This window comes from Theobroma umbraticum, unplaced genomic scaffold, assembly GCF_002168275.2.
Source record: "Theobroma umbraticum cultivar Fairchild unplaced genomic scaffold, ASM216827v3 scaffold_56.0, whole genome shotgun sequence".
Taxonomy (NCBI): domain Eukaryota; kingdom Viridiplantae; phylum Streptophyta; class Magnoliopsida; order Malvales; family Malvaceae; genus Theobroma; species Theobroma umbraticum.
Window position 1 is genome coordinate 8,828,695 of NW_018397256.1, and position 14,109 is coordinate 8,842,803.

Consider the following 14,109-nt stretch of genomic DNA (forward strand, 5'->3'; position numbering starts at 1 on the left):
AAAATCTTTGGCCAAAACATAATGAATTTGAGGAAGTTAGTTTTTTAAATTCATAAGGTTAGTCATAAATTATGAAAATTAATATGAAATGTTATAAGTAGACACCGAGCCATACGTATTGACATATCTGAGATATTTGATGAAATAACCGTATTACAGTGAAAGGCTTATTACAGAAAAGTTTTATCAAATTCTTTAATTAACTCTCTAATATTTTGGTTATCATGATGTATTGCTAGATATCGTTCATGATCTATAAATATAAATTAATTATTAAATTGATATTTGATTAGCATTTATTTTTATTGTCAACATGTTAAAAGTTTAATGGGTCACACACATTAAATGACATGATTGAAATTAAATAAAGATAATTAATTAAGTTAGACTTAATTGAAAGAGTCTAAAATAAAGCGAGAAATTAATTAAGTTCGTGGATACTTAATTAAATTAACATACAACTGTTGTATTTAGGATTACAACTTAGTTTGGCTATATAAATATATTATATTAGCAAACTAAAACTTTAAGCCTCCAACCACTTTCTCAGTCGTTTCATAAAATAAAAAAAGAAAAATAAATTTTTTTGTCTAACAAAAATAAAATTCGACAAGAATTTTTTGTCCTTTTATTTTAAAAACAAAACTTGCTATTATAAGTAAAATCTTACTTTGAAAAGATTTTATTCATTTAGGAACTGTGCGGATTACTGTTCGAAACTAAACACTTAAGTAGTTGAAGATTTGATAAATTTTAATAATGAAAAAGTAAAGATTTTGATTTAATAAGTTCTTAATTACGATATCTATAACAAAGTATGTAACTATTAAGCTTATAATTATTTATAATTAATTTAAAATTATATGAAAAATATAAACATTAATTTTGTAAGATTCGACTGATCAAATATTAATTTATTTTTCATTACGTTTATTATTTTAATTTATTAATTATTTTTATATTTAAGTATGAATCATATGAAAAATTAGATGAATAACTTATAGAGAGGTGCCAAAATTGTAATCCTCATATTGGATAAGCATATGTTACATAATTCACGCATGATTATTTTTGTTTCAATGATAAATACATATACCAAACGAAAAAAGTTTTCAAATACCATTATCTTATCAAAATGGTAAAAAGTGTTATTAAAAACAAAACTATTGCTTCAATATTTCTAATCACATTTTCTCCAATTTCAAAGGGAAGGTCTCAAAGTCGTATTCTGGTTCTTTCAATTCAATCATACAAAAAACAACAAAAGAAAAAAAAAAGGTTGTCCTAGTTTTCTCTGATGATGCTTACAGCTTCTAAAAAGGACAATTTCGATGTTGCTTTCTTAATTATTGTGTATAAGAGACAAGCCCTTGTTAGCAAACAGCACACCTCGTTTCAAACTTATATCGCGTAAATAGAAAACAAAATCTAAAACAAATATTTTTAGTCAGTAATGATTGCCTCTTCTTCCCCATAAGTTTTGACAGTTTCTTTTTGCAGGCATGACTGTCCTTTCACTGCTTTCTCTCTTTTTCTCCCAACGAATATCTTCTTATCAGTAGCTTTGATCCATAATAGTACTTACTTTGTAAACATATTTTGAGATAAGAATTATAGTTTTATCATTTTATACTTTATTGACAGACTTTTTAAATTACGTATATAAACGGGCTTCTGTGATTGAAACAAATTATAGACTAATGTATGTGGTTGCTATTGTCTAAAGATAATTTAGATTCTAGAGTTCTAGTACCTCGCAGATCTTTTTTTTTTAATTTAATTTTATTTTACTTTTTGGATAGGAACGTCATAAGTTATTATGAAAATCGAAAAGTTACAAACAAAGTGTATTGTTTCCTCTTTTCCATATCATGGATCTAAAAGCCCACAGGATATGGAGAGACAGTTCTTTCCCTTCCAGTTTACACTTTCAATCCGTCGAAGAATATATGGATGGGGCCATTTATGTGAAAGGATCCAATAAGACCTCCAATTGCTTTTCTTTTGGGCTTCTAGAGAATCTTTGATATTGTTCAACCAGGCTGATTGGAGAATAAAATAGGCCGTGAATCGACACTTTCCAGCATAGCAAGCGACTCCAGAATTTTTAATGCAGCACACCCTTTGCCTAATTTCAAGTTGTTCAAGTCCAAGTTGGGCGTCTTAAATTTGTCCAATAACTGTATCATAGCAAGGAGTTCAAATATTTGAAACAAGAATGATAAGCAAATAACATCACTCTATGTATCTAAGATTGAACGGTTTAATTCATGTTGCCTCAAAATCAAATATCAAATTAAAATATATAGAAATTCCATATTCTGTGAATAATGGGCATCGATTATTATGATGATCAGCTAGCATTTTAGTGCGAGAACAAATTATTCATTTTGATATGTGATACTCTTTTCTTTTGACCAACCCGTTATCCCACCCCAACACCAAAAAGAGAAGTGCGAGCTTCCTTCGCTGGCTCGGTCCACTCCTTCAAGTCCCTTGACCACCCACAAAAGGTTGAAACGAAGCTCCAAAACCATCAATTTAACTGATCAAATCAAATATGTCTAATAATCAATGTGCAATGAGCCCAAGTGAATTTCATATCTTTTCTCGCAATCATGTGTCAAATTAATGGCATCAATCAAGGAAATTAAGTAAGCACAGAGCTTTACAGAAGAACTCAAAGAATTAATGGATTGGAGACAAATACAAACAAAGCGAATCACAACTAAAACATGATTAAAGAGGGGAAAAAATAAAGTAACAGAAGTCATCATGACAATTTCGATTCTTAACCTGTCCCAAATTCTCTAACCAGAGAAGCAAAAAGAAGTTAAAAAAAAAAAAAAGCAAAAGGTTGATCAGGCTCTCACTGATCGAAATTTTGATCTTGAATTGACACTTTTCGGAGAAGCAGCCGGTCCCGAGAATTCTGTGCATATGTCCATGAAAAACTTGTCCACAATGTCCAGGTAGGCAGGGCATGTCAGGCGAGAATAGTAATGAAGAACCTCTTCAATGTCTAGAACATGATCCATATTGCTCCTATCCATCATCTCTAGCCCTTTCAGCTTTTGTGCCACTGACAAACTCCTTGCTTCTCTCTTACTCTTCATATATGTATCTTCTAGCCTTTTCTCCACCTTGGCACTCCTCGTTGTGGTCGACTGATCATCATTATCCTCTCTTGTTTGTGTTGTATTCTTCTTCGTCGGACTCGTCCTTGTAAACTGCGTGAAACCTCCTTTGTCCCCTTCTTTTGGTTGTTCTGTTGGAGTTGACACTATCTTCTTCTTGTTTCTCTTCTTTTCCTTGCCTTTATCCGATTCCCATCGGTCAGTGAAGTCAGTGTAGAACTTTTCAAGGTCTTGCTGGTAACTGGTTGGGCCATTCATGTCAAGGCCGGCAGTAGTACTGAAAGAAGAGGGATTGTAAGGAGAGGCTTTGGGTAGCTTTTGGTAATCCACACTACCACCACCACCAGAGAATAAAGACCTGAAACTTTGTAAGGTTTTTTGAAAGAACTTTTTGGTGTTGGAAATGGAATTTCTAAGCAGCATTGGCACTGACTACTCTTTTTCACTTTGATGATCAGGTGAGCAAGTAGTGTAGATTTTGTTGTTTTCTTCTTTACAAGCTGCAACAAAGACATTCAAAGGGGAATTATTTGTTTCGCTATCTTCTTTTCTTTGGTGATAGCGGTGATGATCGGTGAAGATTTCTTTATACAAATAAGAGAAGAAGAGAAGGAGCCACCATTCAATTCAATTCAATTCAAGGTTGTTAAGCTTCAAACAATAGAAAAAGAGAAAGGCCCTTTCTCTCCTTTGGGGCTCCACTTTAATTGTCTTCTTTTTTTACTCTTTGTCTTGACACGCTCCTTTCTTGTCTTTGTGTTTTGCACTTTGCTCACCAAAAGAGTCCCCACTAGGCGTAGCTCATCATCAGACATATCAAAAGTTCTTATGGAAGCTTAAATTAATTCCTGATGGCTTCTTCTTCGTTGTTATAATAATAATTAATAATTTTCAAAGATTGTTTCGTCACTTTTACTTTTGATGGTGGAGTTGGTGTGTAGCCTCTTTAGGAGAAAGAGAGGAGCGGTCCTGGTTGTTGAATTGGACCTCTCGCCTTAGCTAATTTTGATTGATTAATTTGGACGTAGTTTCCCCACATACGATATATACATGCAACTGTATTCACGATTCGCTAATAGTAATAATTACATGAGTTATAATAAACTAATGCAAACCTAAGAACAATTGCGTCATATTGTGACCGACATTGTCAGAACAAGATAAAAAAGGGTTTGAAGACTTTAGTCTGCAGGGAAGGATTCTGCTTTACTATCAAATTTTGGTCTGCCACTTCTAATCATTTGGGTGTTTCGATTGATTGATTTGTTCAACGAGCTTCTGATTTGATTGAGTCATCTGTATCATTTAGACTTTGGAGTGATGCAGTGGAAATTGCAGAGAACGAAGGCTCATACTCTAAAACCCAACCCGTGAATCGCGGAGCCAGCTGGACTTCCACCAATTTCCTCTGTAAAACTCTATTTCCTGCATAAATCACCAAAAAAAAAAAAGTTGTATTGCAGTGTTGCAGTTTTGTCTATATATTTCAACCTTTTCCAGCTTTTATCGGCATAGCCTTTTTGCTGCACAAATAACTACAAAAAGAATACATCAAAAAATTTGTCTTTCTTTATTTATTTTGTCTTTAGGAAATTCAAATATTGTTACATCAGAAACATATGCATATATACGCCCCCTCAATACATATATACGTGTACACAAATTAATTCATGTTTGCTCTAACGTATGCTAAATATTATAACCAGTTGTATTGTACATGCATGTATGCTGACATTCCCCTTAAATTTTAACCAAAAAGGGGAAAACAAGAGTATTATAGATAAGTGATATGGGATGGGAGTAATAGAAAATTTGGGTTTCCATTTTAAGTACAAAGGATGAATGGTAAATGGGGAATTGATGATAAGGAACCTTAAAAAAATTATTGCTACTACTTCCTCTTAAAAGGTGGCAACACATGCAATAAATAGGCAAGACATGTAGTATAATGCGGGATAGCTGACAAATTTGACTCAACAATAGCCATCAAATATTGGATTTTTTTGAATTAATGATTTATATATATCCAGTTCACAACTTGAGCCTGCTTGTTAGGGAGATTTGTCTTGGACTTTGGATAGGGAAGCAGAGAGTACATAAGGCCTGTTTTGGATATGAGAATCTAAAAAGTTTCAGGTTTTGGGCGGGAATTGGGAGAATGTTATACATTTGTCAAGCACTACACCAAGAGATTACAACCTTGAAGGGGACAAAATTAAGGGCACCTACCCTATACTTCCACGCAGAAAAACACAAGAAAAAAAAAAGAAGACAGGGTAACAGAGGGAAAGAATGATACCTACCCTATTGAATGAATGGTGTACCAAACAGATATGATTTGTGGTTGACACTTCGACAGTCGGCCTTGGGACACAAACATTTCACCTTTTTTATGTTACTATACATATCTTCCAAGAATTAAATTTTCTATTGACACGTTACCTTCCTTTGGAAAGAGTCCTAAATCTTTACATACGTCTAACTCACAAATAATCAAACACTACCTCTAAGAATTTCAAAGCAACAAACTTGGCGCCTAATTATAGTAATCTTTCCAACAAAGCATCAAAATTCAATATTCAGTCCCTCTCTAGTTCCTTGTAATATGCTCAAATTATATATTTACAAAAAGAGTTAGAATGAGATTAAAATTTAAACAAAATAAATTACGTGAAGTTTTTGAAGAAATTGTAGCATATACAAAATTTTCTATTAAATTGAAACGTTAGAATGTAAATCCTTTGTAAATTAGCACATACAGAAATAATATTTCATGATTGGGATATTACAAACAAGAAACTAAACTAGCTAGTAGTTAGCTATTTAACCAGGCCCAAACTTAAAGCTTTGTGCTAGGATTAGGCTCATTCAAGCTAAACTTGCCACTTAGAACTTATTTCAAGTCTGTCAGGCCTGTTAGATGTGCAGGCACATCAAAATTCCATAAAACTATTACAAAAGCTATTGCAAGAATATATAGGACAATCCTCCAAGTCTGACTATTTTAGATGCACACCCTAACCGAATGTATGGGTTAGCTCAGGACACCGTATATTACCGTTAAGATCTTTCTTACTGTCAAGCTACAAAGGTTAATAAGGAGTTTGGCACTTGAATAACTTACTTGGCGGCTCGATTCTGCAGAAAAGTGAAAGGGGTGATGGCGACTAGGGAGCGGCTATTTAACTGGGCGGATTAGAGGTCTAGTGTAGTCGATGGAGACAGTTGAGTTGCACTCAAGATTGTTTGACCACTTGGAGTTGGCCACGTAGTCTTAGGTTTGGAACTTTGTCTCTGTCAGAGTAGAATGAGACTGAGACATAGCCGCCGCTCACAAAGGCTTCACGTTATCTCAAGGTTTTTGGACTCTTGCATCTTGATTAAAGCTGCCCACATGCCTCTCTCTGGTTTCTTCTTCTCAGTTGATCTCCAAAATTCCAAGTCTTCCACCAACTCTTACAAAGACTTCCAGGCCATGCACGGCGCCAGCTCGCATGGCTGACCCCCAAGTCTTAGAAAAGAAAAGAGACATAAAACATCCCTTTTCTTACTTATATAACATGTAATTAGATGTTCTTATTTCCAAACGTGCATGAATTTGCACTAAATCGATTCCAAAATTTGGTATTGTATTCATATAATGTAAGTCTGACATTCAAATATTCAAAAAACAAAATCAATATGGTTTTGTCTGATTTTGAATGATTCCATCCACATATAATGTCAAAACAGAAAGGACCCAAGAGGCTAAAGAAATATAGCCTAAAAACGTAGGATGGGCTTCAGATAAGGTAAAAGAGCTGAGCCAATTTATCCATATGGGTCCCAGCATCATCGAAAGGCAGGCCTAAAGCTTATAGCTAAGCATTGGTATGTACGGGCTTAAAAGCCATGCCAGCCCAAATGACTACTGATCAAATTGAATTCAAAAAGTTTTAAAAAGAAACCATCTTAGTTGATCACATGTTGCAAATGAGAGAGAAAGAGAGGAAATGGGGGGCTCAAGAACCCAGAAAATGCGACCATTAATGAGAATGCTAGGTTGCTAAACCAATGGGAAAAAGGCAAGCAACCAACCCACTGCCAAAACCAGACATTCTTTACTTTGAATCCCATTTAAGGAAATGCCTTTGGCAATTTGTGCTGCGATATCTGTTGAGAAATTTAAATACTATGGAGGGATCAGGGATGTCCTAGATAATTGTTTTTCAAGAATCCCGCTGCTCATAAATGCATGATATATAGAAGAAAGAGAAGAGAAAGCTACGCAACCAATTCCTTCCAGTACTTCTCTCTTTCTATCTCTTATGCAATGTTACATAGCTTTCAAGCCTAAGGGACAGCCACTGTAAAAAAGAGTCAAAAAAAAAAAAGCCAGATCCAATAGTGGAAAACAGATTCCTGCAGGCTCACATTCTCTCTTTGTCTTTATTGAAACCTCAACCGGTTTTCCTTCCACTAACCTTCTGTCTTTCACCCTATTTTTTTTTTCATTCCATTGTGTCGTTTTTAATCTTTAAGCCACACACATCCTCTGAAACCGACGTTTCCTTGTTCTTGGAAAAACTTCTGAAGCACGATCAATTGCCTTGGTTCTCTGCCCTACCTATAAGCAGCCCCTAGCTTATTTCTTTTCCTTTTTCCCACTCATTTTGCTGGAAAAGCATTAGCGAAGAAATATTGATGTTCCAATTTGATTTAAGACCTCAAATTAACCCATTGAACCCAACTTTTTATTCATCTACTGTACTCCTTTTTCTTCCTTGGGATTTGAGACCCAAGATTAATTAAGCCCAAAAAGATTATGTATAACCCATCATAATTTGCTTGACTTGGGAGCTGCTGGATCTTTCTTGTGATCATTTGTCGGAGGTTTCACATATGTAGTGACAAATTTTCTATTTATGTTTGAAAAATCTTTAAAAAAAGCTTATGGAAGGATATTAATTATACTACTAAAACCAAATATTGATTTCATGTGTTAGGGTGGTGGGATGTGTTGGTTTAACCTTTTCTTCTTCATCTACATAATGGAAACAAAATTTGATTTGCATAAGAAATCGAATTTAGTTTATAACACAACAAAACTAGAGATGTAGCTTTCAATTTAGTGGGCAGTAGTTTTGTCTCTTGTTGTGAACCCATAATTTTCAAACCATCAATTTGAATATATATATATATTTTGTCTCTAGGCATCATGCCATTGCCAACCACAATTTTAGATCATTTAAAATTGTAAATATTGTCATGCTTTTGGCTAAGAGATGTGATGGTCAAATTGTTCTCAAGCTGGACGGAATTAAGGGTTCATAGTGATTGATCGAGGCAAGCATCTTTTAGCCATTCACCTTATAATTTTAATGTTAGTTCATAAAAATCGGTTCCATTTAATATTTTATTTTTTTAAATTTGTATGTGGATCTATGATCCCAAAAAGTACAAGACAATATTAAAAATTAAATTTAATTAAATTATATAAAGATGCCATATTTCCTATTCACCGAGTTGCGACAGGCCCGATATTGGATGCAATATGTCGTATTTAAACCTCATGGACTTGTCACTGTACGATTTTTTTATTCAGCGAAAAATGTTAGACGAGGAAATGAAAGATTTAGAACAACCGATTTAATTACTTTTGTAGAAGCCATAAATAACCATCGACTTGGATGTTGGTGTTTGGTATTTCTTAATGGAGATTTTAGAGAGCTAAATTAAAGGCAAGCAATGGTCTTGTGACCCATTATTATTGTATATATAACAAAATCTTGTTCAATACAAACAAAAAACATTCATGTAGTGGATTTTTCCTCTTACTTGTATTCTTTTGGTGCAATTTGGGTTTGAAAAAGAAGTTTTTACAAAAGTCCAACACACGGGACTGAGATTTTACACAACTTTTTGGTGTCTGCTTTCAAATCAAAGGATTGCTAGCTGCACCATCTCTCATTCGTTTCATCTTTTTCATTTGTTTTTTTTAAAGTCGAATCCAGGAGGGAGTCTGCGCTTCTATGTTCAAAAGGTTGAGCAAACCCAAAACCCTGACTTTTCAAAAGAATAAAGAAACTGCCTGCCACAAAAATTTTATTTTATTTTTTCTCAATTTTCCTTGCTCTTCCTCTGTTCTCTTCTCCCCTTCTGGCCTGTCTTTTCAGTAACAGTTTATCCCCTGCAGTAATATGTCCATAGAAAGGCAAGCAAACGCTATAACAAACAAAGCCGATCCTGCTTTGAGAGCAAAATTCCACTTTAGGGTTTCATCGAAACAAGCACTGTTAAAATAAAATATAAACTCACGTACTTGATCGGTGCTGTGTAAGCCAGCCAGCTAGTACAAAGAGACAGGGCAAAAAGAGAAAAGAAAAAAAAAACATAAACTGTTTGGATAATATGGAAGGTTTATCCCATTAACAACGTTAATTCGGAGTTAGAAGTCTAAGATCTAATGATTAAACTAAATTTCTTAAGAACATAAAGTGAAAGAAACAAAGACAAGTACAAACGAAGTTAACAGTTTTTCTTCTTCTACTTCTTCATCAAGACCAATTGGAGAACAAGGTCTCCATAATCTCTGTAAAAACCTCAAGGATAATCTTATGATGGTAATGAGAGTTCAGTGATAGAAAACACTGCAACAGTTGCTCGAGATCCTTCGCTGCAAATATCTGTCTCTCAACAATCATCTCCACCATGGATGTCCTGAAATCATTGTACGGATCACTGGAACTTTTCACCACAGCAAAGCTGTCTTTTACTTTATTGGTTCCTTCCAAAGGTAAAACCCCCATGTCACAGCTCCTGCCCTTAGCTCTTCTCCGACGAGCACTGTTGCTCCTTTTCCGGTAAGAACGTTGCCGGGGAGACTCGGATGAATCCGATGAGAGAGTCCGTGAAGAGAAAAGAGTGTCGGTTTCATCTTCACTGCTAAACCACCAACCACCATAATTATGATTAGCACTTTCTTGAGAAGATGAGCTGAAAAATGTGGTAGTAGAAGACATAACATTCTTGCTTTTCCCATGAACCCTTCTGTTATTTTTCTTTTTCTTCTCCTTGTTTCTGGTTAAACTCTTCTTTTTCTCATAGAAACCAAAGTCTTTACGCTCGGAGAAAGGGTTCAAAGGCGATATAGGGGAAGCAGGAGGGCACTTGCGGCCATTGAAATCAGCCGAGGAGACAAGAAAAGGAGGGTAACGAGCAGACACTTTACGCCTTGGAAGAGTTTCTCTTGGAGTGATCATGATACAATCATGATTGGGATGGCGCCTTGGGTGGATTCAGGGCATCTGGGTTTACAAATGGATGGGAATGGTCGAGCCTTAGGTGACGACGGCGACAATGGCTCAATCAATTGGAAGTTGTTGTGGTTTTGAGGCGAGAAAACGGCTTTTTCGATAACGTCCGAGATGTCCGGGTCCGGCAGAGCCAAACGAGGATCGAAACATGCGAGAGATTCGTAGCTTGAATCGATTTTCCATTTCCAGAGAGAGCGAGAGAGAAAGTGTGTTTTTGAAGGGAGGGTGGCGGTATATATGGAGATAGAGAACTTATATAAATAAAATACATGACAAACCTTAAGTGGACGTGATTTTATAATAATAATAAATTCAACCAGTTGTATGGTGAAATACATTTTGCTGTTGTTCGTCCATTTCGTTGTCCTCATTGTGGAAAATTTGCGTTAAGGAGAAGACTTCTTTTTGGATTAACTATTAGTGTAGAAAAGTAGGTTGAAAGTCACACGCGGCAACTTATCTGCTTTAATTTTTGAATTATGTGAGTAGAAATTGCCCCAACTAAAAGTTTAATTACTCATTTTCAAATTTAATTACTGCTTGATAATAAGTCCAGATAAATATGGGGAATTTTTCAAGTTAGGAGAAGGGATAATCAATTGGGCAGGTTAATCCTGGTTTGGGGAATGAATTCCAGATATAGAATGGTCAAGTAAATGCCCGACCAACCACATTTTGCTGAGGGAGATTTGGAAAAAGTAGGGACCAAAATAATTAAACAAAACTGTTGAGAAATTTGGATTGTATTTGAAATTCAAACTGCGTGCATCCAAGCATAATGACACAGAAAAGTTCTCTGTAACAGATGATTTTGTAGAAGACAATTATTGAAGTATGAGTACCATTGTTCATTATTGGGTAATTGAGTAAACTCTTGCGTATTGATTTTGGGCCATGGGATTCAAAAGACTTTTTAAAAGAGAAGTCTGGGAATATCCACTAGATTCAGGAATGCTGTCCCCCTATATCTGATCTTACAAAGAGTTTCAGCTCATTATTAGTAGCTTTTTAATGTATGCGGTACCACTTCAACTGATAATTGTGACAATCACTTTTTTGGGGTGCAGCGGAATTTCGAAATGTGCCACAAAAAGATTCTATGAATAAAAATTATTGTTAGATACTAAATATTCACATTTTACCCTCAAAGGAAGGAGTTGAAGTTAAATTAGATGCATATATAGCATTACAAATTCCCATCAAATTTGCATAATACTATATATCCATATGGAACAGCGTGGGACACCGAATGGAAAACAAATAAGCGTGACATTGCCATGCTTTGCTTTTATCTTTTGACTTATAAATGGGGGTAGGGTTGGTGGCATAAGGACTCCCTTTTTATTCCCCAGCAATGGCCAATGGGGGCTCCCTTCGCGGGTTAACCACCAAAGGGAACATGCCTGAAAACTTAATACGTGAATCAAGAATGGGAATTGGGGGACATGCAATGGCCCTACTCGCGCTATTCATCTTTATGTGTATCATACCTAATACCTACTCCTAGTACTAGCAAACAACTTCATGTTGTCATCAATGTCGGTAGATAGATTAGTGACTGTGATTTCAATTTGAGCTTTCTTTTTAACTGTAAATCTGATCATTCCACCTAGCGATTCTTACTCTATATAATTAAACTTATAGTGCAAGAACGCGTAGTTCCGCCTATGTGTGTGAGAGAAAGATTGGAAAAGTAAATTAAAAAACTCAAGATTAAAAGTGGAGGACAAAGGTAATATTGTCACCATTTCCATGATTGGTACTGGAAGAAAATTTTTAATATATTTTCTCAACCTTTCCATATTTCAAACTATATATTAGATTTTTATACAGAAGCTTTGTCGATATGCTAGCGTCTGGCCTAAACTTGTACGATAGAGGACAAATAAACAGGTCTAAGGCTTTGGCTACACCAAGAAGTTGAGTCTTAGAAAGTACTCTTATAAGACTATGCAATCTCCATTTCCCAAAAATAAGGGTCTTAAACGAACACACAAACACAATGTCAAGGCCTCTCTCAGTACCCTTCAAGACTAGCTGTCAAAGAGTATCTCACCGTCTAGGAAGCTTCCAAACAAGAAAAATACATTTCAAAGAGTGCACTTCTTACCCTTTGAAATGCCACACCAAGAGCTAACAGACAGTTTTGAGTGGTTGAGTTCAGCTTTTTGGAGTATGAAGTTAAGCTCAGTGACAAGTAGAAACCCTTTGTATTTCACACAGATCTTTTCTGACCCACATTTTTTTTTGTTTTTGCTAGCTTTTGAAACCCCTAAGGTCATCATTACGAAAGCTCTGAAAATTTCAAATCAAATGGGATTTTCATATCGGGGGCTTCACCAGTAGGGATTGGTTGCAATAGCATTTGCCATGTGGGTTATGACTTTTGCAACATAATTTTGAGGGTTTATGTCAAAAATTTTCATGTGCGGTTGTCTTTTTTACATTTGGCTCTATTAAGCAGCTTACTGCTGCAACATTCATGACCTCATTATTGGATTAGCAGAATCAAGTCTTTTATTAATTTCATTGACTGTCAAGAAAACAAATCCTAGTAATTAATTTTTTTTTCTTTAATTTTGATTATAGAGTATAGGTCCTCCACTACAGGACAAGAGCGTTAGACCAAAAACACAAGCCAAGGTTGTGAGTTAGCCCTTTTCTTCGTCAATACATGCATCCTTTAAACTTGTGTCATGAATAATTAATCTTGGCTTCGAATTCCAAGTCATAAATCCATGATTTTAGCATTGTTAGATACATATCCCATTGAGTTTGCTTTATAGACACTTCTAGTCGTCCAAGTATATACCCTGAGGATATAAGACCATTATTAAGTTATCTATATGAACTTAAGTCCTTGTGGTATCTATGAAGCGTCGTTTCAATTCAATAGTTGAATTATTTTAGATGTGGATCAAAGACAGGATAAGGTATTAGCATATGGTACACTATCATGGCCATGTGCAAGTCAAAATGTATATTAGTGAAAAATAAATGATATAATATTTGAAAAAATTATTGAAACGTCATTTGTCATTTTATATTCACGTGAGATTAATGTAGAAGGTGAAAAATACTATATGATCATGTTATCATTTTTTATGACATGTTTTTATAACGTCACATGATATAAAGTGATAAGTGACATTTAACTAATAATAATTAGCTAACAATTAATAATGAGTGTTTATTTGATTCAAAATAAAAATACAAAAATCTGATTAAACGTAATAAAAAAATTTTATTTAAATTTTTAAATAGTTTAAAAGTTTTTTTTTGTATTATGTCAATATAAATCTAAAGATAAAAGAGATTTAAAGTATTGGATAAATTGAAGGATCAAATACAAAAAGAATGAACCCTTTTAAGGGCAAATTAAATATAATTATAACATCTCACAAATTTTAAGAAAATATAAACTTTTCTCCTTGGTATAATTGATATGTTATTTTTGTAAAATTAATTCATTCTTTTTGTGCACATTACTGAATTAGGAAGGAAGATGTAATATTTTCTGGATCTGGGCATCAAGTAGAAAGTACTTTCGAGAAGGAAAAAAGGAGTTTAAGCAAGATTGCAACTATAGTTGATTGATCCTTTTCGCCTGTTCTACATGTGGAAAAGGTCTTGAAAAGTTATAGCTATTAACCATTAGGTCAATGCAGGTACGAAAC

At 34.6% G+C, this 14,109-nt stretch overlaps 2 protein-coding genes across 2 annotated transcripts; both read right to left on the reverse strand.

Moving 5' to 3' along the window:
- Window positions 1–1,879: 1,879 nt before the first annotated feature.
- Window positions 1,880–3,896, reverse strand: LOC110410850 (uncharacterized). The gene is made up of 2 exons (XM_021420747.1): window positions 2,874–3,896; window positions 1,880–2,180 (listed from the first exon to the last, which is right to left on the reverse strand). Exons 1-2 carry the CDS (start codon window positions 3,558–3,560, stop codon window positions 2,034–2,036), a joined length of 834 nt encoding a protein of 277 aa, XP_021276422.1. The 5' UTR covers window positions 3,561–3,896; the 3' UTR covers window positions 1,880–2,033.
- Window positions 3,897–9,464: 5,568 nt separating this feature from the next.
- LOC110410849 (transcription repressor OFP8-like) lies at window positions 9,465–10,692 on the reverse strand. The gene is given in 3 exon segments (XM_021420746.1): window positions 9,465–10,393; window positions 10,396–10,555; window positions 10,557–10,692. Coding segments are annotated over 3 exon segments (939 nt in total). The 5' UTR covers window positions 10,616–10,692; the 3' UTR covers window positions 9,465–9,673.
- Window positions 10,693–14,109: the final 3,417 nt, after the last annotated feature.